General features: G+C 39.2%; 1 protein-coding gene across 1 annotated transcript in view; it reads right to left on the minus strand.

Annotated features, from left to right (window-relative positions):
* Positions 1 to 6,485: 6,485 nt before the first annotated feature.
* The window catches only part of LOC118019304 (cAMP-specific 3',5'-cyclic phosphodiesterase 4B-like), a 259,072-nt gene continuing 239,790 nt past the window's right edge, over positions 6,486 to 25,767 (minus strand). Inside the window, exon 4 of the mRNA XM_035018344.1 lies at positions 6,486 to 6,759. Within this exon, the coding sequence (XP_034874235.1) occupies positions 6,600 to 6,759 (160 nt within the window). The 3' untranslated portion in view covers positions 6,486 to 6,599. The remainder of the gene's footprint in view (positions 6,760 to 25,767) is intronic.

The following is a 25,767-nucleotide window of genomic DNA, read 5'->3' on the forward strand; positions in this document are numbered from 1 at the left end:
CAGCAGGAAGCCTGCTTCTCCCTCTCCCACTCCCCCTGCTTGTGTTCCCTTTCTCGCTGTCTTTCTCTGTCTAATAAATAAATTCTTAAAACAAAAACAAAAACAAAAACAAAACGTGTATATGTAAAGACTTGTACTCACATATTCAGAGCAGCTTTATTACAATAGTAAAAACGTGGAAACAACCCAAATGTCATTCAGATGAGAAGTAGACAAAAAAACTGTGAAATAGCCATTCATAAATACCACTCAACAATTAAGGAACAATCCACTGATTCATAACAACACGGATAAATCTCAAAAGCATTATGTTAAATGAAAGAAACCATACACAGAAGACTATACACTGTGTGATTTCACTTATTTGATGTTCTAGAAAAGGCAAAACTACAATGACAAAGAGAATATCAGTGATTGCCAAGGGCTGAGATGGGGGAATAGGATTAACTGCAAAGTGGCAAGAGGGAAGATTTTAGGGGTGATGGCAATGTTCTATACAAGCATTATCCAAAAGAAGTATAATGCCAGGTACGCGTGCGATTTAAATATTTTACTAGCCAAATTCAAAAACTAAAAGGAAATGAGTAAAGTTAATTTTAATAATATAGCCTATTTAATATGATATATCTAAATATTTCTCAATATATAATTAATATAAATTATTAATGAGATACTCAAATTTTTTCATACTAAACCTTTGAAATCCAGTGTGTATTTTACACTTAAGCCTCATCTTAGTTAGGACTAGTCACATTTCAAGTGATCAATCACCACAGGTGGCTAGTGGCTACCATTTTGGACAGAGCAGTTCCATATCAGATTGTGGTGGTGACTACACAACTCTATACACTTGTCAGAACTCATTGAATCAGGGCGCCTGGGTGGCTCAGTTGTTAAGCATCTGCCTTCGGCTCAGGTCATGATCCCAGGGTCCTGGGATCGAGTCCCACATCGGGCTCCCTGTTCGGCGGGAAGCCTGCTTCTCCCTCTCCCATTCCCCCTGCTTGTGTTCCTGCTCTCGCTATGTCTCTCTCTGTCAAATAAATAAATAAAATCTTTTAAAAAAAAAAAAAAAAGAACTCATTGAATCATATGTGGGTTTGCTCATATCAAAGACCTTTCTTCCACACTGGTGGAAGGTGAAGTTCAAAAATAGAGAAATACAAAAACACACGACCAAGAAACAGATCCCTCCATGAGAATTTTATAATCTAATTGGGAGAGGAAGAGTAATATATATTATATTACACAGAATTCTTTGACATTATATGTCATGTAGAAGTAGCATGGTTCAAACTTGAAGTCCAGTAAATTAGTTTGGGGAAGTAAAACCACAGATTTTGAACTGGAATAATAAGAGACATACAGATAGATTGGCAGGTTACTTTTTATGAATCTTGTCACTACTATGTCCTTTGTGTAGTTCAGTGCTAGAAATATAGTCATCAAGAAACCTAATTTGTACCCTGGATATTCCGCTACTAGCTCTGTGATGTAATTTCTCTGATCTTAGTTGCCTCTTCAGAATAATAATAATTGCTCCATTTTTAATTACCTCATATACACTCAGTACTGTGTGAGGCACTTTACATCATTCCTTTCTCTGTACAACATTATTTAGCAAGTATGATTATCCACATTTTATAGATAAGCAAACTAAGAGAAGTCAATTAACTTGCTTGGGATTGCAAGCTAGCAAGTACAAAACTGGATTTAAGTAAAGGTTCTTCTAGCTAAAAATGCCCATGTGCATTCTCCTAGACAGAGTTCTCTCCCAGTGTGGAGTTTAAATGGAGATAGTCATGAGATATTCTTCAAAGATGGATGATGCTCTGTAGTGGAATACTGATTAAGACTCATATTCTGGGGTCATATACGATAAGGCTGAAATTCTACCTGTGTGGGTGTGACCTTGGAAAACTCACTAAACCATCAGTCTCTGTTTCTTCATACTGTCTGTAGGCAATGGTTAAATGCAGATTCTGGAGTCAGACTGCCCAGGTTGAATGCTTATTAGTTGTATAATCTTGGTGAAATTCCTGAACCCCTGTGTTCCTCCATTTCCCCCATCTTAAAACAGAGATGATAATAATAACTTTGGCAAAGGTTGTGAGGACAAAATATGTTCACATGAGGTTAAGCATTCAGAAGTGTGACTGGTTTTATAAGTGTTGTTAGGTATTATCATTGTGCTTCCATATGACGTTGGGGATCACTTTCAGTCCTAAAATTCTAGAGTTTTCATAATTTATAAAATACTGTGCGCCAATAGAGAGCTGTTCTCCCTCTGAGTCCATTTGTGTATTTCCCTTAATAATTCTAAAATGATTCTCAAAGTTTGTAAGCTGAGAGTGATTTTTAGTTTTTAGGAGATTAAATCCTAATAATGAAAAGAAATTGCTTTCAATACAATTCTCAAAACTAAAAGAAGCCAGATTTGGATTTAGATGGTTTCTGGGCAGAGACTCAGTAGTCATTAGGTAAGTGATAGATCTTTGAAAGTCTTTTCTGTTACAAAAGGACTATAAACTCAGTTTATTAGCTTAAATAATCATTAACCATCATTAACCATTTAGTTTTTATAAAATCTTAAGTGCAGCCCTTCTTCCAACCTGCCAAGAACACTATTTCTTTCAGTGTCTCTGTGCTTTCTGTTCCCTTTGCCTTGAATTCTCTTCTTCCATATGGCACTCCTTAGCTTCCCTTGGGTTTCTTTCTTTATTTTTAATTTAAATTCAATTAGCCAACATATACTACATCATTAGTTTCAGATGTAGTATTCAATAATTCCTCAGTTGCATATAACACCCAGTGCTCATCACATCACGTGCCTTTCTTAATGCCCGTGACTCCGTTACCCCATCTCCCCACCCACCTCCCCTCCAGAAACCCTCAGTTTGTTTCCTATAGTTAAGAGGCTCTCATGGTTTGTCTCCCTCTCTGATGACTTCTCATTCAGTTTTCCCTCCCTTCCCTTATGATCCTCTGTGCTGTTTTTTATATTCCACATGTGAGTGAAACCATATGAAAATTTGTCTTTCTCTAATTGACTTATTTTGCACAGCATAATACCCTGCAGTTCCATCCATGTCAATGTAAATGGTAAGTATTCATCCTTTCTCATGGCTGAGTAATATTCCAATATATATATATACATACACCATGTCTTCTTTATCCATTTATCTGTCAATGGACATCTCGGCTCTTTTCACAGTTTGGCTATTGTGGACATTGCTGCTAATGAATATTGGAATGCAGGTGCCCCTTCAGATCACTGTATTTGTACCTTTGGGGTAAATACCTAGTAGTACAATTGCTGGCCCATAGGGTGGCTCTATTTTTAACTTCTTGAAGAACCTACATCCTGTTTTTCAGAGTAGCTGTACCAGTTGCATTCCCAACAACAGTGTAAGAGGGTTCCCCTTTCTCCACATCCTTGCCAACATTTGTTGTTTTCTGTCTTGTTAATTTTAGTCATTCTGACTGGTGTGAGGTGGTATCTCATGGTGGTTTTGATTGGTATTTCCTTGATGCCCAGTGATGTTGAACATTTTTTCGTGTGTCTGTGGGCCATCTGTATGTCTTCTTAGGAGAAATGTCTTTATCAGAGGTCACCTCCTTCAGATAGTCCTTTCTTGACCACCTTTTACTGCTTCCATCCATTTGCTTTACTTCATATCATTTCCTACTCTCTGACTATGAATACAATTCATTAGATTATGTGTTTCCTATGATGTCAAGGACTTTGTTCAATGGAGTGTTCACAATACCTAGAAAACTGTACCTAGCATATAGTAGAAATTCAATTTAAAAAATCGCTGAATGTATGAATGAACTTCAGGGGCTCAAATGACCTCTTTGTCCCTTCTAATTCTAAATGTTTGACTCTATGATATGAGGACCATAAAGGTAAACTGCTTTGTTAGTCTTCCTCTTGATACCAAACTAAATACAACAAATATGGATACATCAATTTCAAAATGATTGCTAGGCATGCAGTTTTAAGGATAATTCAATAAAGTTGCTTGAAAAATAAATATAAAAATAAATGGTTTTACTAAAAAATAATAAAGAAGAAAATTAGTTCTGCTAAATTGGGCTTAGTGTTACCTATATTCTAGAAGCCTCAGTTAAGCAAGATTAGGATATGTCTTTGCTTCCCTCATTGCTGCCAGACACTATACATAAAGGGCATCTTGATATCAAGACTCTATGACCCAAACTACAGCACAAAAGAGTGGAAAATGAATTTTTATACTGGAAAAAAGCACAGCTTTTAGAACCCAACAAAGTTCTAGATTCTAATCCCAGCCTCACTGCTACCGTGTTATCCAGGGCATATTATTTACAGTCCCTATTCCTTGATTTCTTAAAAATATAAAAAAGAGGGAAAATAATACCCACTTTGCCATGCAGTTGTTAGAACTAAAGAAATGATGTATATAAAGCATCTGCCATAAAAATCATCTTCAATAAATTCTATTGTCTACCCCCCTGTATTGCTATGTTCTTTAACTGCTTCTGAGCCTCTGGCCTCTAGCCTTCCTGCCTGGATTATTAAAGCTGCTGTCTGGCTTTCAATTTTTTCTAAATTAGACCCCTCATCCACTAGCACAGTCTGTTCCAATGCCACCTTCACACCACCAGCCATATCCTGTAGCTACTCAATTCTTTCATAACCTCAAAATTCCGTTTTCACCTTCAAATCAAGATCTTAAGTGATTTTTAAGATAACATTTATTACTATAAAATGGTAAAGTGCAACTATGTGCAATGTTTCCAAACTTCTAGATTGTTGTTCCTAAATGCTGAACATGGCCTATAAGACCAGTTGAGGGACCCTTCCGAACCCTCTGAAACCTCCTCTCATTCTGTGCTCACTTCCTCTTTCTGAAATTCAGTTTCACTGAATTCCTTTGGCTCGTCTGAAGTGTCACAGGTCCTTTGCACATGCTCTTCTGTCTATGCTTTTCCCCACCCACACTCATATTTTCTTTTGTCACACCTACTTCATCCTTTGTCTCTCAGCTTAAATGTTACTTCCTCTGAAAAATTGTCCCTGACCACCCCACTCCCAAATCAGAACAGGTTTCCTTGTTAAACTCATGGCATTATGCAGCTTTTCTTTACATTATTTATTAAAGTTGTAATTTTACTTTCGTTTGGACTATTATTTAATTAATTTATAATTCCCAATAATTTTATTTTCCTAGTTCTTTGAAGCAGGAATCATTTTAATTTTTTTAAAATTTTACTTATTTATTTGAGAGGAGAGAGAGCAAGAGAGTAGGAGACGGGGGAGGAGGGAGAAGCAGAGGGAGAGGAAGAAGCAGACTCCCCGCTGAGAAGGAAGCCTGATGCAGGGCTTGATCCCAGGACCTGAGATCATGACCTGAGCCAAAGGCAGACTCTTAACTGACTGAGCCACCCAGGCACCCCAGGAGTCATTTTAATTTTATCCACCATTTTACTCTAAACATTTAGCACACAGCCTGGGATATAGTAGGTCCATATTAAATACTTGAAGGTATAAATGAATAGCATGAAAAGAAATATACTGACTCACAATTTAAAATTCTTATGCACAGGGGCGCCTGGGTGGCTCAGTCGTTAAGCGTCTGCCTTCGGCTCAGGTCATGATCCCAGGGTCCTGGGATCGAGCCCCGCATCAGGCTCCCTGCTTGGCGGGAAGCCTGCTTCTCCCTCTCCCACTCTCCCTGCTTGTGTTCCCTCTCTCGCTGTGCCTCTATCTGTCAAATAAATAAATAAAATCTTTAAAAAAAAATTCTTATGCACAGAATTCATTATATTTTTCTCCTTCTCCAAAGTTCATTATTTTAGCCTGTTAATCCACACACAATATCTTGATTCCTACTGGAAAAACTAAAGGAGCTGTTGAGCTTTGTCATTCATTAATTCAGGCTTCCATATTTACCACAAGCTGTGTTCTAGTATAGGCATCAAAGATGCAAAGACGAATAGTTTATGTGGCACGAACTCTACTTCTAATCACGTACGCTTCTATTTCCTTCTTCTGTTGACATTTAAGGGATTTTAGATATATCACCCGAGAATACAGCTACTCAATATAGTTCTTCTACGGAAATGAATATAAAAGGAAAAAACAATTCAGTAGGTAGAAGTCATTAATGTTAGTCATACTGCACTAGAAATGTACTGGTCAGTGTAAGTTTACAATCATTTAATGAATTCCCACCAACCATCCATCTAAGCCTCTAATACACACTTACTCAGTAAAAACAAGATGATATTATTGGGTCCTACTGTTGAGCAACCACAACTCTGCTGTCTTCTTAAATGACCCCTCATGCAATTATAAAAAGTTGACTAAATTTCATCTGGTAGGTATGTCTATGGATGATAGTCAATCAAAAGAGATAGGAAAAGTATCCCAATTTCAGGGAAAAAATTAGAATCAGGCATATTACAAAAACAATGAAAAAGAATGCATAAACCTAACATGATTTTACTTTGCAATGTCCACATAATTATTTATTAGAGTTATTAATGTCCATGGAGAGAGTTCTTCATTATAAACAGAGACACTCAGCAAGCAGTAACCTGAATTTTTTGGAAGCTCATTCTTTAGGAGGGTTTTCTTCTGTGCTTTGAAGTTGCCCACAAGAGTTATGTCGTTGCTTATAACCAAGGAAACCACAGGAAACTTGGTTGCTAGGAAACCACTGAATTGTCTCCATGAAGATCACCACAGTAGGCTTGGCTTGAATAGAACAGATGCTAGGAAAATAAAATTAGGAAGTTACAGTTACTTTTTTTTAAGCTTAGGATGCCTCTTTAATTGCCAGTTAAATCTTTCCACCTAAGAGAAACTATTTGTCATTTCTGAAAGGCCATTACACAGGTATAACGGGGGGGGGGGGGGGGGGGGCGACGACAGGGTGCTGCCTAGGGTCACAGGAAAGGGGCACTTCAGAGTGTGTAAGTCTGAGCTCCAATGCACACATTCTTCTTTTTCCCAATTAACTTGGCTACCTAGGGAAGGGGTATGATGACAGCTCCTGAGGGATAGATTATTTTTAAAAATACACACTTGTAATTAAGTATTTTCAGGCCTGTGACTTCCAACATTCTCTAGTATGCTTTATGCAGACTAGAAGTCTGTGCCTCCTTCCTGAATTTAAAAAATTTTTTAAATTATTAATCTCATAATATCAGTATATATATATATACAAAAATATATATGGAAATGATTTTGTCATCAATCAAAGGCATTGGTGAACTTGTGGCAATTTGTTCCTTTGAGTAACTGAAATGTGATAATACCTAACATAAGAACAAAGAAATGGCTAAACTTGGTCTGGCTTCTGAATCATCCACTATAAGTTCCCTCTTATAAAATAGGGTAATCCAAAGTTCCCTTCAAATACCATACTTATTTTCTTATGACCTGTCCTGTCCTCTATGGTACATTATGTATTTATAAATCTATCTAAACCTGTTTAGACTCTATTTCCAGCCTATACCATTCTTGGAAGAAAGAGAATTCATAGTCTGACCACACCATCACAGGAAGTGATGATATTCCCTTTTATAGGTCTCAAACCTAATTCTCAAGGCAATTCTTCTATTATTCTAGAACTACATTTACCTTATTTACTTCTTGTCTTTCTCTAGTTCTGCTACGTCTGTTTGTCAAGGTCACGTTGTCCCAAAGTTCCCATCTCTTCCACAATGCCTATTTTTGTTGTTCAAAATGAAGTTATGAGATGTAATTCCTATCATCCTTTCTTCTATTTTCTAACAGTTAAATTTATCGGCCACATAAATCAAGGGTGTATTATATGCTTCTCCATGACAGATTTAGGTTTTTTTAATTGATAACTCGAATGAATCAAATCTTCCATAAACTTTATCATGTGAGCAATAGTCTTGTGGGACCAATGGAGAGTTTTAAATAAAGGGTATGGCATAAGCTGATAATCGGATTATGATAGATTGCCCTATGATGGCAGAATGACGTAAGTTTTGGTATAGGATTACACTGAAAGTAAATAAAATAGTTAAGAAACTATTTGTGTATTTCAGAACACACACAACAATAGGCTTGTCCTGGGGTGGTGGTGGAATCCAGAATATTACTAAACAGATAGTTTACAAATATTTAAGAAACCCAAGTGATTATCTCAGATGCAGTCTTAGCAAGGTGACTGGCACCCCTTTTATATGGCACTTTTGAGAAGAGCTTTGTATCTTCATGGACAAGATGAAAAATTTGGGGCTATTCCAAGGAGAATTGTTGGTGCAACACTATCTAAAGACAGTCCATGAATAAACAGCATATCTATGAAAAGATCTATGTTGGCACGACCACCCAGCTATGTCCTTGTGGCTTTATCCTGTTTCCCTTTAGTAGCAACTGCTCAGATAAACATATAGATAATATGTTCAAGAAACCTGAGTACAACACAAACTTGAAATGATATTACAAAATCAATATATTAAAAATGAGTAACTGTCCATAAATATAACAATAGCTGCAAATTCGTGAATGGCTATTACTATTATAAGGTACTCTGTATCCTTCGTCTCTAATCCTCACAGAGTGCTGGCAAACTCAGTATCATTATTCCCATTCCAAAAATGAAGAAACTGATGCTCAGAGAAGTTGTGCAACTTGCTCAGAATTAGTTAATTCGTGACAGAGCCTGAGCTTGAGCCCACGTCTGGTTAGCTCTTTGCCAGTCAGACTGGCTGGTTTATGCTCTGAGAATAACAAGCTCAGTGGTTTACTGCAGGACATTTTATTACTCACTCACACTCGCTAAGTGGGTCATATGGGGGACTCTGCTTATTACACTCACTCAGGAACCTTGGCTGATGAGGGCTCCTGTCTCCTGTCTGCAGAGGCAGAAAAGGGGGGTGTGGTGATTCGCAAACTCGCTCTTAAAGCTTCTGCATAGGAATGACATGATCTGTCTACTCACATTTTCAGAGCTAAAAACTAGTGACATAGCTAAATCTCCAGGGGCCCAAAAGACAAAATCTTACTGCTCCAGGCAGAAGAGGGGACCTGGAGCATCTGTGAAAAGCCTCAAGTGATTACCAGGCCCCCTCAGTCCAATTTCTCCCTTCACCTTGTTGAATATTCAATAGGATGACATTGAAGAAAGAAAAATGGATGGGCCTCTACTCCATTTGGGGTGAAAGAATACCAGAAGTACAGATCTCACACAGCAACAGAAGATGTAAAAATACTCAGAGTAACCTCTAAAGGAGCCATCTATGTCATGAAGGTGCATGCATAGATAGGTTTATTAATAGCACTGAAAGTCATGATTCAGGCTCACCAATAATAAGTCCCCACATGTTCAGATCCATGTCTCCTGTCAAAACTTCCTTCCTGGGCTCCAGCCTCTTCATCTAACTAAATACTAGACATCTCCACTTGGATATCCAGAGGTACTCGGAACCTCTCATTCTGAAACTGAACTTCTTGTCCTTAAAATATAGCTAAAGAACCTTCTCTTCATGCATCTGCATTAACTGACACAGCACCAGTCAACACCTCAAATTAGAAACCTCAGACTTGTGTTCTCTCCCTCTCCTCTTCTCTGCTTCAAACAGCTGTCTACCAAGTTCATTTGATCTTTGCTCAGCAAAGTCTCTCCATCCCAAGGGCCCCAGCCCAAGTTGGAGTTCCCTTCAGATATATTCAGAACTGTTGTCACAGCCTCTTAACTGATCTCCTGCTTCCAGTCAAGTCCACTCCAAACCCTTCTGCCTCCTTCGGTCAGAGTAATCTAAGATGCTGCTTTAAATATACTCTCCCTACTGAAAAGCCATTGACTGCCCTTCCAGTACTCGTAGGGTAAAGCTCAAGCCCAACTGTGTGGAACTTAAGGCCCTTGGCAATTTGGATTCTGCATGTCTGGCTTTATCTTTTGCCCTCTAACTCCCACTTCATGGGCATGGAATGACCAGCTACTCTCTGAACATACCAAACATTCTGCTCCTCCATGACTCTGTGCCCTTGGATGTGCGTGTCTCTCTCCCTGGCATGAGCACCTTTCTCTTCACAGTCTGGTGAATTTCCATTCAGTTTTTATTATCCAACTCAAACATCACTTTTCTCAATTACACCTCTCTCTTCAAACACCTCTATTATTATCCTGATCACACTGTGTTGAATTTATTTTTTTACAAGTCTATCTCCTCTATAGACTACATAGTGTGGTAGGAATTAATTGTCCTAGAACTTATCATAGGCCCTAAAGTTTTGGAAGAATTAGGATGGAGATAAGCTGGAGAATAAAATGCTAATTGGATGGAACTAATGGTAAAGTTTACAAAAAGCGAACTTGGGTTAAAATGTTCAGAAACTAAGTAAATTGGGAAAATTCACTGACAAAATAAAAAGTTAAGACACAAAAAACAAAGCATGATTAGTAGCAGTATTAATAAGTAAAATATTATTGGCCTGCTCACTCACTAGAATTCCCTCATGATTAATGACATAAGAAAATAAACTTGAGAGTGTGGGATGCCAGGAAGGACAAGAAGGTTCTGAAAACAGATCATAGTGAACTGCTGGCCTTAGGTAATTCTAAAATTCTGTGGATTGCTTTACTATGTTGCACCTACCAACTCCTTTATGAAAAGCTCATGTAGCAAAGAGACAAAATATTAACATCACACCTGACTGCATGCTCTTTGAAGAATTTAAAATTAGCACAAAGGCGAGTGTTTCCCCTGAAAGCTATTTTGGCATTTTTTACCTACTCATTGTATATGAGGCCAAAGTAACATGCTTTTTTTTTTTTTAAGATTTTATTTATTTATTTGAGAGAGAGAGAATGAGAGAGAGCAAGCACATGAGAGGGGGCAGGGTCAGAGGGAGAAGCAGACTCCCTGCTGAGCAGGGAGCCCAATGCGGGACTCGATCCAGGGACTCCAGGATCATGACCTGAGCCGAAGGCAGTCGCTCAACCAACTGAGCCACCCAGGCGCCCCCAAAGTAACATGCTTTTAATAAAACACTCCATAAATGCGGGAGGGGTGTGTTTCATTACCCTGGTGATAATTCTGCTTTCCACGCCCCCCCACCTCATCAGAGAAAAGAGGCATTGAACCCCACTGAGCTGATAAAATAGGCTCAATGAATCCCTATAGTGAGAACAGCATTAGCTGTGGGATTGCATAGATTTCCTATCACCAAAGCCTGGGTAGCATTTCATTATTGAAGTTGCCTGATTGCTTTGGTTCAAGGCTTTTCCCCAATTCTTTTCTTTCTCTATTTAAAATCACTACAACAAACAAATGAAACAATAACACAACAAGCAGCAGTGTGGGTTGAGCTCCTCATTACCAACAACAGCTGCACAAACTTGTAGTCAAAACACCTATTTTTTATGCTCACACAAACAAAGCTTGTCATGATTCCCCATAACCTGTCAAGGCCAAGGGGAAAGTGCACTGCCTGCCCTGGATCTTTGTGTTCATGACATCCAGAATCCAGCAGAAGTTTCCAGAATCAGAGTGCCCAGCCATTCTGCTAATTATGGCAACCTATCGTTCTGTTTTCATCTGCTGCCAAGTTATTATTTCCCTAGCTGCATGTAGAGCCACTCTAGATTTCCCTTTTCCCAAAATAAAACTTCTTAGATGCTCTTAGAGCTGCTTCATATGAAGGTAAATGGCAGAATGTGCTGCTAGCTCATATTAAAATTTCCCCATTCATTAAATTTGTACCTTCTCCCATTATTAAGAGGGCTTCTAAACTTCCCTGTCTGTACTTCTCTCATAAAAGTCCCTTTTTAAATTCAGTGACTGGCTCCAAACCACTTAATCATTCTATGTTTCATAAAAAATGTAATGGTATCTAATCCTCTAAGTCCTACTAAAATTGTTCTGTCAAATGTCAGCTCCAATCAGCCTAAGAGCCTACTTATACCTGAAACTCACAGGTTTTGCCCCACTTTGCCCCTAACTCAGTGGTCCCCAAATTTTAGTCTACATGACAAACACTTGAGAGATTATAAACCATCTGCCCAAGACCTATACCAAAGAAATGACTCAGTAGGTCCTAGATGGATCTGGATGGTTCACAGGAGTGTGAATACTGACAAGCACCTCTAGGTGATCCTGTCCCACACACAGAGAACCACTGATGAGGCCATAAGAATAAAGCCCTGGCATAGGTATATTGTCATCCTTATCCTCATATTTGGTGTGTCCTACCTAAACAAATCAGCACCCTTAAATCCATCAAGATAATCCCACATCCTCCACCATTCCTGCCTTAACTCCATGCACATGGTGGTGTTAGCATTGGTTTCTTGATTTGTACATCTGTTTCCAGGCAAAACAAAAACTGTCCCTAGAATCTCGGGCTAATTTGCTGGTTCCTTGACACTCCAACTAGTTCCCACCAGGGAGAATCCCCTCCACTCAAGTCCCAATCACAGCTTGAATTTCTACCAAAACCCAGACAGAACCCCCAGAAGAACAAAGAGATCTATCTAAAAAAAGAAGACTTAAAAACAGATGAAATCTACTATCTTGGATCCCCCTGGATGCATGTTATCCCCCACTTCTATATCTGAGCCTCCAGACCTCCTCCACATGAAGTACTCATCTGGACCAGCACCTTCTCTGAGTACTACTCATCTGGACCAGTACTTCATCTGAGGGATCAAGGCCCTCAGCCCTTCTACTAGATGAGTTTGTGAGGTCAAAACCGCAACACTTGCTCTGCTCCCCACCTGAGAAATTGTTATTATTGTATCTCACTTTGTTGTTATGATATCATTGGCTAGACTCAGGGTCATTATAAGAAAGATTCCTACGAAACTCTACTGTAACTATCGTAACTATCATAATGATGTCGGCAAGGATGTTATGCACTAATTTACCCAATTTCCGCTTAATAAGAACCCTTGGGGAGAAATCCCTGTCTGGTCTCGATACCAAAAATAGATTTACTGCTCATGAGCAATTGATTTGTTTCTTAACTCATGGACCCCGAATTTTATAAGAGAGAAGACTTCTGTTCTTGCTTTTGACTGCTAGTAAGCACAGCCTACCTCTAGTATTATGTTACATGTTTTAAGTCACATTCCAAGCCACAATGTCCCCAATGTCTATTTTTCTATTTTTTTATCCCAATACTCTCTTGTTATATTTCTCATATCTCTTACAGACTATTCTAATTTTTTTAAAGAACTGAATTAAGGCTTATTTTTGACTGCATCCTATCTTGCCCATCTGAACCTAAGATAACACGATAACTCAAAGGCTAAGGATGGCAAGTGATCCTATCAACAAGCATGTATTACACACCCACTGATGCTCAGAAAAACTGCAGCTCATCTGAGGGAGTGTGAAGTAACCCAGAGTGCTTGCTCTTGAGTGTAGCTGGGGAAAGAAGACTGGCACAGATAGGAAAAGAAAACACAAAAGGGTGAAGGTTAAAAACAAGGTGGTAGAGGGGCGCCTGGGTGGCTCAGTTGGTTAAGCAACTGCCTTCGGCTCAGGTCATGATCCTGGAGTCCCGGGATCGAGTCCCGCATCGGGCTCCCTGCTCGGCAGGGAGTCTGCTTCTCCCTCTGACCCTCCGTCCTCTCATGCTCTCTGTCTCTCATTCTCTCTGTCTCAAATAAATAAATAAAATCTTTAAAAAAAAAATTAAAAAAATAAAAAAAAACAAGGTGGTAGAGATGGATAATAATGCAGGAGTTCAAAGATGAAGGAAATCAATGAAGGCAAGAAGAATTAGATGTTTTCTAAAACATAGGACTTGTTTTCCAAGATAGGACTTCAACTAGCATGTAGATCATGGAGAAAAGTTAAAGTTTTAGATTGAAAGATGAGAAGAAAGATACCCTGGACCAAATCATATATAGAGCACGGTGTACAGCATGTATAGTGCAGTGTAGTACAAAGTACAGCATGGCATAGAGGCGCAGTGAAAAGAGAAGAAAGTTGAGGTGAGACAGGCATGAGTTCAAATCCTGGCTTGACATAGGCAGATTCCTTAACCTCTCAGAATCCTTTCCCTGCTCTGTAAATCAGGATAATGATGTCCATGGAGTCTCCCTTGTATAAACATTAGAGATAAACTGTGTAAAAGAGCTATGCAATGTACCAAGCACATCTTCAGCACTCAAAAGTTAGCCATCCTTATGAGAAGGGTGACAAGTCTGGAGGCGAGGTTTAGTGTCTCCAGCATGTGGATTCCATCGTCCTACAGCAGCTGCTACACGCTGAGACGTGCAGACGTGATTACAGAGGTGGGGACAAATGGTGGGTGGTCCTGTAAGTTAGCAGATAACTTTGGACTTGATAGAGGAGGAACAAATGAGCTATTTAGAGTTACTGAACAGGGGAGTGACAAAATGAAAGCAGTGTTTAAGGAAGATTAACGTGGTCATGGAGGAAGAGAATGAACGAGAAAATCCTACAGGCGTGGACACTAACTAGAAGGCTGTTGTGGTGATGGGCACAAAGTGACAAAGTACAGGATGCTGAGGACTGCAAAAGGGAGGCTTGGAGACACTTTAAAGAAAATGTTTTGTTCCTTTCTTTGGAGAGGATTTTGTGATTGACTATATAGGGGAGATGAATGAGTCAAAGGTCAAGTCTAATCACAGTAATTCTCCTACTAATTGCCTGTTGTTTATCTTTATCTCCCACTAGATTTTGAACTCCAGAAGGGAAAAGAACATTTCTATCTCACTCACCAGTGCCTAGCATAGTATTTCAAGCATAGAAGATATTCATAGTATTTTAAAATGTTTTTCATTATTGAATAATGAATTCATGAGTGAATTTTATTCATGGAAAATAAATGGAATGAATAAATAAATAAATAACACTAATGACTGCCACCAATAAAAATAGAGTGAAGATTCACTGAGCACTTTCTATTGAACATTTTGTAAGGCTTTACGTGAATTATCTTATTTCAATCCTAACAAAATACCTATAGAGTAGATACTGCAGTTATTTTCGTTTAAAATGAAGCACAGCAAGTTTAGTCAATTTACCCAAGGTCATTCAATGAGAAAATGACAGAGCCAGGACCCCAATTTATGCCTTCTGTTGCCAAAGCCTGTGCACTTTCTCAAGAAAGTGGGAATGGGCCTTGGAAAAAGAGAAAGTCCCATCAAAAGAAAAACTCCCAGGAGTCATGGGAGCCGGTTAACTTTTGTATACCTTGCACTTCATAAACATCTACTTTTCATATCAATTCTACAGGTAGATATTTCCTTAGGTTTAAACCGACCACCTACTGTGAATAAGCAAGGTCCCTAAAAAGAAAAAAAGAGGCTCTTGGTTCTCAAGGACAGGAATATTGTGGACAGGAAAATCTATTGAGTAGATGTGACAAGTAAAATAAGTCAAAAGATAATAGTAAGACACACTGCAAAGCTGCCTTTGAATGTGCAAGGGGTGACTAACATAACATAGTAAAATAAAATAAAATTAAAAATAAATAAATAAATGTGCAAGGGGGATGCAGATGAAGAAATGTTAGGACTTGGGGAGCATAATGCTATCATGTTCCCTTGCTCCCATGCTTCTCTAATTTTATCTTCTCACTCCTTTCCACATATACACTTCCACGCCTCCTTCTCTGTTATAAGGCTGCACAAAATACATTAACCCATTTCAAGAGTTTTTTTTACAAAAGTCCCCCTTTCCAGGCATCTGATGACACTTTTGAATAAGTGACTTAGGAAGGGAGCACATGGCATTTTAGCAGGCAAATCCAGAGTATTTGCAGCTACACACACACTGCCTGTTTCTCTCCCATGTACACGGATTCTGTAGTAAACAGTTTCAACTGAGTTAAGAATTTCTCAGTTACTACATTAGAACTAGTTCTATGAAGTATTTTAGGTATCTCTACACTATAAGAAGAGCCATCATAGACCAAATGTACACAGAGGAAACATTTATAGAGATGAATTAAGGCAATGAACATTATCCAGTTTCTCGGAAAGCTAAAAATCCCCCAGATAAAGACATTTACAATGGGAATACTTAAAAATATGTACTATATGGTCTTCTGTCACCTTAATGAGAGTATGCTAAATATGTAATTTATCTTTAGATTACAGATTTAGTTGCACCTTAGAATCAACTGGAGAGCTTTTAAAAATACCAATTCCCTGAGCCCCACCCCACATGAATTAAATTAGAATCTCTGAGGGTTGGGCCAGAACATTAGACTCTTTGTTAAATGACTCAGATGATTATAATGTAAAACCAGGATGGAGAACCACTACTTTAGATTATGACTCAGAGACATCTTTATGAATATCAGTTATTTCTGCATTCACTACCCATAGTTGTAGGAACTGATGGAGAAGAAGAATTGATGGCATTCTAGGTTGATGATTTAGCTTGCCGAACTCTTGTTCTCTGAGAGGGCATAGGTCTTCATCCCAGTATTACTGAGTCCTGACTATGTGACAGGTACATTTCCCCAGTGTATACTTCTCCATACTTGGTTTCTGCTGAAAGAACGGGCTTTTTTTCTATCACCAAGCACCCAGGGCAAACTTTTGCAACACCAACTGACCAGTGGCAGTATATCCAACCCTCATGTCTTCTGTTCACCATCTCTGTGTTCATTCTGGTTACTCAGGAGCTGGTTCCTCATCATTAAAGTATGGAAGGTTATGGCCCACACTGGTTACAGGGCCTGAGCCACTCTTGAAATAGGATAGCTCCAGAAGCTGGTCTCTGGATAATGCTAGAGACCATCATTTCTTAAATATTTGCCAACTGCCAGGCACTAGATTAAGTGCTTTTTCACAACATTATCTCATTTGATACTCACAGGAACCCTGGGAGTGAGTATTTTGTTCAGGGTCTTGTCATTAAAACCAAAACCAGGTTAGATATTTCAAACCAAGGAGATTTACTTACAGGGAATTTGTTACACAGATATTAGATGATTAAAAGAGAAATAAGGATGCTGAGATAATCCAGGTCTTAGTAACTCTAAGAAGCAGCTACCAGTCCTCAGGCTGGAAGAAAAGGGAAGATGTGGGGGTTGGCAGAACTTATAAATTCAGAAGGAGTGCTCTCACAGTTGTTGCTCAGAGAGCTGAAAGGGCATGACTAGTACAAGGAGTATAAAAGTAGCAGAAATCTGGAGACTCCCCTGGGATGTGCTGTTGAAAAGATGCTGACAGGATCCGAAAATAGGAAGGTGGTCTTTTCTTTCCACCTCCCACCTTTCCGTCTCCCACCAGTGTCTTGCATTGGTAGAGCCAAAGACAGCCGCTTAACTGACTGAGCCACCCAGGAGTCCCATCAGGATTTCTAATATAATATCTCATTTAATATAATCATCTCATTTATTATCCGTGCAACTGTTTTTGTGTTTTTAAAGATCTTATTTATTTATTTGAGATGGGGCGGAGAGAGCACAAATGGGTGGGGGGCATGGGGAGGGGGCAGAGGGAGAGGGAGAGGCAGGCTCTCCATCGAGTGACTGATCCTTGATTTCAGCTCAGGTCATCATCTCAGGATTGTAAGATCAAGCCCCATGTTGGGCTCCACATTCAGTGAGGAGTCTGCTTGAGATTCTCTCTCTCCCTCTCCATCTGTCCCTCCCCATTGCTCACTCTCTCTCTCTCAAATAAATAAATCTTTAAAAAATTAAAAAAATAAAACGTGACTTCAATGAGATTCAGTCTAATGTTTTCCAAAATGAACTTTGTTGAAATTTTAAGAGGAAAGTGTAGCCCATAGGATATAGTTGGGATATAGAATATTAGCTTTGTATGATTCTCAGACCAAGGCTGGGGGGCTTTAACACCCAAGTGAAGGATATCCAGTACTTAAGTTTGTTTGTTTGTTTTTTAAAGATCTTATTTATTTATTTATTTGAGAGAGATTGGGAGGAGGAACAGAGGGAGAGGGACAGATTCCATGCTGAGCACAGAGCCCAACACAGGGCTGGATTTCTTGACCCTGAGAAATCAAGAGTTGGACGCCCAACCAATTGCACTACCCAGGTGTCCCTAGTACTGAAGTTTTTTAATGAAATTGAGAATGTTGATAATAAAAAAGACATGTACTGAATACGAACAAATCTCAATCTATGCCAGTATTAGAAGTTTTACTCCTTAAAGACTAAACAGCAATTGTCATGAAGAAAAACAAAGAAATAATAGATTAAAATTGCATTTCCTCTCATGAAAGGGAAAGACCATGGAGAAAGCTCTGTAGGACATTCAAAGCAATGAGTCAGGAAGACCATGATGAAAAAGGGAAGGAAGATTCAGAAGGTCTGCACTAAGAACCAATGGGAATATGGGAGACCACTTATTAAACATCTACAACATTCTGATAAGGAGCAAGAAAGCCAAAGAAAACATGCCTGTAACACACACAGTGACTACCTTGGTGCTACCTGTAAGATAGGGCTTCTCTGTGAGCACCTGGACCCTTTGATGAAGACACGTTCCACACACACACACACACACACACACACACACACTTTGTTTTACGTATCTCCCATCATAGGTTAGATTTCCTATCATTTTTATTACGAATTCAGGTTATCTCCACAACGACATCCATACACCAAAACCTCTGTCAATGTTTTCAATGATGATACAGGTTCCCCCACTATCTGAAACCTTTCATAAGCTGAAATGGCACGAACTGAAGAAGCAATTACCATTGATTTATATGGAAAGTTGTTTTTAGCATTCCCATAAAATAAGCTCTCCTAGGCTTTTCTGATACCTTGGTACACATCTTGCTAATGGACGCACACAAATAAATTGAGATAAAGCACAGATGCAAAGCTGTGGTGCCTTGAGGCTGAGATGCGGAGGGTAGTTCCCAGGGAAGGAGCTTGGCAGGGCCCCTCTGGCTGCTCTAGGTACACATGACCTCCATAACAGCTCGCTGCAAAACATACACTGCATTTAAGAAACAAAAAAAGGGCGGGGGGCAAGCAAACCATAACAGACTCTTAACTATAGAGAACAGAGAACAAACTGAGTGTTGCTGGAGGGAGGTGGGCAGGGGGATGGGCTAGATGGGTGATGGGTATTAAGGAGGGCACTTGTGATGAGCACTTGGTGTTGTATGTAAGTGATGAATCACTAAATTCTACTCCTGAAACCAATTTTACCACAGATGTTAACTAACTAGAATTTAAATATAAAAATGAAATAATAAAAGAAAAACATAATCAATTTTAAAAAGCTAAATGTAAAAAACAAAACGAAACACACACGCACTGAATGCCGTGGTCTGGGGGGCTTGGTTAGTAGCACATTGACACGATTTTCCTGTGTGAGCTGGAATAACTTTCTCACTTGGGAAAGGGAAACACAGCAGCACAGGAACAAGCAAATATCACAGGCTGGGCAACAGCTCCCACTCCTCTCAGAGAGGGGCCAATGAAAAAAATTCTAAAGAGCAATTTGTTTCACACTGCCACCCTGGGCCTCTCTTTACAGTTACAGACCTAGGATTTTGCAGGACTACACGTTGTAAGAACATCTGGGGACAGAATGGGCCTTTGTTGGAATAAAAGGGATTGCTCAAATTAGAAATTAATAAACACAAAGAAATAGCAGATCATTTAAACTGTTCAATAGGTATTAAAATTGTTTTCTTTAAAATCTTGTTAGTCCATTTTTATGCTTATTCTTCTTTCTTCAAATAAAGGACTTCTACCTTATAATTGGAAAGACTACTTCACAATAGAACAAATTATATTTTTAATAGTTTTTCACACATACATCACGTAATATTCTCATTCTATATTCTGTCTCATTGCTCTTAATAGCTGTTCATTAGATTATACAAAATATTGTTTCCTCCTCACCATTTAGCATCTTCAAATAATATCAAAGAACCATTAACTCTCCCTTTAGTTTCTGCTCAGTCAAGCTGTGTGTAATTAGCTCCTTTAATCTTCTCTCTAAATAACTCTCTCCACTCTCTTAAACAGTTTATGGCGCATTCTCGGAAGTTTCTTGAATTTGCTGCATTTGATGAGCTGCATTACCTTTGGCTTTACAGGTATACCACAAAAACTATATGCAATACACCTGATTGCCCACCCTGCAGAATCTCCACAGGGAAGCGAGAGCACCGCAGGTCTACAAGACATGTCACGTGTAACCTGCAGGCTACCGGGTATATAAAGCAACAGAGATAAAAGGTCAGAATCCCCAAGCTCCCTCAAATCACCAGCAAGGGCCCCTATGCAACTGTGACTCAATCAGCAGGAGTCTTTAACCAAAAACAGTTATGCCCCAGAGTCCTCTAAGAAAGCTTTAAATGGGATTGAGAGAGACCAAAGGAAAAGGAAGGACACAGGCAGGGAGATACAGACAACTCTGAGACAGTAAGAGAGAATGCTCCAGGAACACACTTTAATTTTTAAATTCTCTTCCAAGCAAATCAACGTGCACTACATGAGAAAAATGTGTAGGCTATCTAATTGCAAAATTCATCATAATTTTTTATCACCAGATCCACCTGATCTATATGTATCTGAGGTCAAGCTCCCAGGAGACAGGAATGGTGAGTACCTGGTAGAGGCTCTAAGACCAAAACATTTCTGGAACGAAATAGGTGAATTCATGGGTGGGTGGTTAGGTTGATTCTTTTTCCTTCCCTTACTGCCCACTCCCCTCCCCAGAGTTATAATGGACCCACACTTTGAGAGAACAGAAATGGTTTTTGATCAAAGTTACAAAATGGGGACACCTGGGTGGCTCAGTCAGTTAAGCATCTGCCTTCGGCTCAGGTCATGATCCCAGGGTCCTGGGATCGAGCCCCGCATCGGGGTCCTTGCTCAGCAAGGAGCTTGCTTCTCCCTCTGCCTGCCTCTGTCTCTCTCTCTATCTGATAAATAAATAAAATCTTAAAAAATATATATACAAAGTTACAAAATGGTTTAATACCTGATAGAACTCCCCATGCATTATATGGTTTTCATAAGAGCTCCTGTGCTAGGCCGTGGTGCAGAAAATAAGAGCTAAAATCTATGATAAAATCTAAAGTACACCTTAACATAATGATGGGGGGGAAATGTCACAATTTTGTACACAATGAATTGGCCACTAAACAATAAAGTAGGTTCTAGAAGGAAGAAAGAACTGATTTTGACTGTATTCTAGGGATTAAGTAGATGTTGCCTCAGTGCAAATGCCAATGCATTTTACATTTTTAAAGTGGTTAAAATGGTAAATATTACATGTATTTTACCACAATTTTTAAAAAGGCACTGTTCACAGGACTTAGGTTCTCAAAGTCCAGGGAATATGTTCTCTTTTGTCAACGTATCTTTGTTCAGTAAGTTTCTCTTAAATAAGTAGCTGGCTTAATTAGCACCATATGAATAATGATGGGGAAGGAGAAGGAACATACAGGGGGATGGGCAATATAGCATGGTGGTTAAGGAAAGAAGTTTTAGGACAAACAGGCAGTAGTCTGAATCCTAATTCTGCAGTCTGCTAGCCAGGTAACCTTGGACAGTTCACTAATCTACTACTCGACTTCATCTTTGTAAAAACAGGCATAAGAATAATAATCAACTGTGCTGGATGCCCACTGTGTGCCAAGCAGAATATCAATGTTTTACATGAATTAACTCATTTAATCCTCAAAAAATCCGGGAGCTAGAGATCACTACGAGAGATAATTCATGTAAGTTGCTTAGAACAGTACAGAGCACGTGGTGAACATTAGAACCGGTCAGTCAGGACTAACATTACAACACGACCACCATTTTGAAGATAATTAAAATTAGGCACACGGAGTTGTGTTATTTGACCGCCATCACACAAATCGTAACTGGCAAAGGCAGGATTTGAATCAGAAAGTCTATTTCTAGAGAGCAAGCAACTAACTTCTTCATAGCGTGAAGAAGTGTGGCCTTTACTAATAAAACAATAGCTATGGCTTGTGCCTGATACTGTCCCAAGCACACGGAAAGCCTTAAGTGTTAGCAATTATTCTTACTCTTGCAGAGTAGACAAGAATTATAGTCTGAGACAGATACAATTCATTCATTCACTTAACCAAAATTCAGAGTGCATCTACATACGTCTGGCATTGGACTCAGTCCAGGGGTCATATATGTAAACAAAACATGGTGCCTGCCCACAAGTTGCTTATAATATATAAAGGAAGTCAAATTCGTGAAAAATTACGTGAAGCACCCTGCGAAGTGCTCTATGGGAATGAGGATAAGGAAACTGCACCTAATTGTCGGGAGAATTAAGCTGACATATGTCAAATGCTTCAACTAGTATCTGGAACATAGTATGAATGTACGAGCTGTTGTTGGCTTTGTTGCTATTACAGTGTTCTGAGTGATGGATACACATAAAGAAAAAAGAGCAGCAGGAGTAAACTGATAGCCTGTGAGCCAAATCCAGCTCCCAGTCTTGTCTTGCTTGACCCACACGGTGTGTATTTTTGTTGTTTTTTGTTGCTTTTTCTTTAATGGGGATGAATTGGCAACATTTACAAATTAGAAAATCATATAAAAAATTCAGATTTCCAGTATCTCTTAAAAAATCAAAATCTGGAAGCACATTTCTGCCTGGCAAACATTATCAAAAGCCAGGGTAGGGGGCGCCTGGGTGGCTCAGTTGGTTAAGCGACTGCCTTCGGCTCAGGTCATGATCCTGGAGTCCCGGGATCGAGTCCCGCATCGGGCTCCCTGCTCGGCAGGGAGTCTGCTTCTCCCTCTCCCGCTCCCCCCTCTTGTGCTCTTTCTCTCTCTCACTCTCTCTCTCAAATAAATAAATAAAATCTTCAAAAAAAAAAAAAAAGCCAGGGTATAACCAGCTCAAAAGGCCTGGATGTCCTCATCCTATTATATGGTGTAGACACCAACGTGGAAGCAGAAGGCTCAGGGTCCCAGTTGTACAACATCTTATGAAAAGGGAATGATATGGGGCTGCTGGCCCAAGAACATGCAGAAATTTCCCTCTAGATCTATACCTTTCCTCATAATTTGTTTACAGGATTTTGGTCACCATTATGAATGGGTTTTTTTTTTTCTCATTTTTATATCTAAGTGGATATTGCTAAATTTCTAAAAATATGGGAATAAAGGCACTGACAACTTTCCTAGTTTCATAAACTCTAGGCAAACCAGAGAATATGAAACCTGAAGTCTCACTTAAAAAGAAAACACGGATTCCCAAATAAATTAAAGAATTACCATATGACCCAGAAATTCCACTTCTAGATAGATACAAACAATTGAAAACAGCTTTTTAAATAAAAACTTTTACAAAACTGTTCATAGCATAACCATTCACAATAGCCAAAGGGTGGACACAACCCAAATGTCCATCAACTGATGGACAGACAAAAATGTGGTATATCCATATAATGTAATATTCAGCCATAAAAAAAAATAAAGTATTGATACCTGCTACAACATAGATGAGCCTTCAAAAAATTGTGCTGAGTTAAAGAAGCCAGACAAAAAAGGCCACTTATTGTGATTCCATTTATATGAAAAACTCTGAATAGGCAAATTCATACAGACAGAAACAGAAAGCAGGTTAGTGGTAGCCAGGGGCTGGGGCAGGGGGACATGAGGAATGACTATTTTAATGGATACAAAGTTTCCTTTTAGGGTGATGAAAAGGTTCTGGAACTAGATAACCTGATAGTTGGGAAACATTGTAAATGTACTAAATGTCAATGCATTTTACACTTTAAAGTGGTTAAAATGGTAAATATTACATGTATTTTACCACAATTTTTTTTTTTAAAGATTTTATTTATTTACTTGAGACAGAGAGAATGAGAGAGAGAGAGCACATGAGAGGGAGGAGGGTCAGAGGGAGAAGCAGACTCCGTGCTGAGCAGGGAGCCCGATGCGGGACTCGATCCCGGGACTCCAGGATCATGACCTGAGCCGAAGGCAGTCGCTTCACCAACTGAGCCACCCAGGCGCCCTACCACAATTTTTAAAAAGGCACTGTTCACAGGACTTAGGTTCTCAAAGTCCAGGGAATATGTTCTCTTTTGTCAACATATCTTTGTTCAGTAAGTTTCTCTTAAATAAGTAGCTGGCTTAATTAGTACCATATGAATAAATATCAAACAATTATCAAGTGAAAGAAATCATGCCCTAATTGTTCCTCACTAAAGGCAGGTGTCATTGTTACTAACAATATTTTCCGACCAAGAAAACATTTGAATATGTTTGCCATTATAAATGTACAAATTAATTCATTAAACAAAGGACTTCCAACTCCTCTTCAAAGAACATAAAAATGAACAATCACACCTCCAGGACCTTTTCTGACACAGGCAGTGAATCCAAAATGGGCAGTTATGTCTGCCTAAAAAGCAGGTAATATTGATCTATGCTCTACTTACAGGGCCCACCAAATAAATGTAATGTCTGAGGGACTCTGTTCCCAGCCTTGACATTCCCAAAGACCACTCCACTCGTAAAGCCCTCCCTATATTTAAAGGTAGCTCTCCTATACCCTATTTCTACTTTTTCCCCATACTAAATATCTCTATGCCTTTCAATTCTTTCCTTCTATACTATGGCTTCCATACTATCAAGCAACCTACACTCTCTTCCTGGGATGCTCTCTATTGCTCTCTAAAGCTGTTTTCAATTGTTTGTTAATGTCCTTAAGGACAGCATCAATAACAAGGCTCAATGTTCCAAATATGATCCACAAGTGCCAGAGGATTTCCAGAGTTCTAGAACCTATATGTCTACTGATGCAGTTTAAATTAATATTTAGGAACGCCTGGGTGGCTCAGTCGGTTGGCATCTGCCTTCAGCTCTCGGGGTCCTGTGATTGAGCCACGAATCGGGCTCCCTGCTCAGCGGGGAGCCTGCTTCTCCCGCTCTCTCTGCTGCCCACCCCCGCTTGTGCTCGCTCTCTCTCAAATAAATAAAATCTTTAAAATTAATTGATTAGTATTTAATTTGGGAAGATACATGTTATTTGGTCTCTTATTGGGTTTGTTTTCAACTAAAACTTGAGGGTGGCTTTAATTTTTTTTCAAACAGTGTAAGAGGGAGACACAGTCACATCATTATATGCCAAAGAAAGGACAGGAGGTAAGAATGGGGAGAGTGGGTCTGGAGAGGGTGGAAAAGGAGAGTGTTATGAGCTGGTTAGACGGAGCAGGGTTCCTAAGACTTCTACCACTGGGCTTTCCATCGCTTCAATAGTTTGCATGTCATCATAAAGCACTGGATATAGTATTGAGGCTTTACTGTCCAGGCACGATTCTAAAACATTAGCCAACACGGCCTCATTGAACTCTCACCATAATTCCATGAAATCGATTTGGAAAAATGAAGTAACCGCCCAAGACAGTGCACAGTTTACAGCAAAGTCCTGGTTCACACACAGGTCTTCCTGACCCCACAGGTTTTGCTCTTTAGGTGATGTTGTAAAGAAAAATACATAGAGATGCCATAGATGAGTTCAATGCGCTGGGCACAAAATCTTCCTGCCAGAATTAGTCCTGCCACACCCGACAAGCAGGGTACAATGGTATCCCAGAGAGTCACAAGATCTGGAGCACAAACCACAGCAGGGCTATGCTCAAATTATTAGTAGCAAATATTGTTTTGTAAGGAAATGGCTATGTTGTCTGAAAAAGACCAAGTGATAGGAATAATTTATGTCAAGGAAGTGGGATTTTGTTTCTTTGTTTGACAATTCATTTTATTTCACCTTCATCTCCATTACCCCTACAAATTCTACAAATTACATCAGATGTCCTTACTCT

Source organism: Mirounga leonina, unplaced genomic scaffold (genome assembly GCF_011800145.1).
Source record: "Mirounga leonina isolate KUSES-001 unplaced genomic scaffold, KU_Mleo_1.0 Mir_173, whole genome shotgun sequence".
Classification (NCBI taxonomy): Eukaryota; Metazoa; Chordata; class Mammalia; order Carnivora; family Phocidae; genus Mirounga; species Mirounga leonina.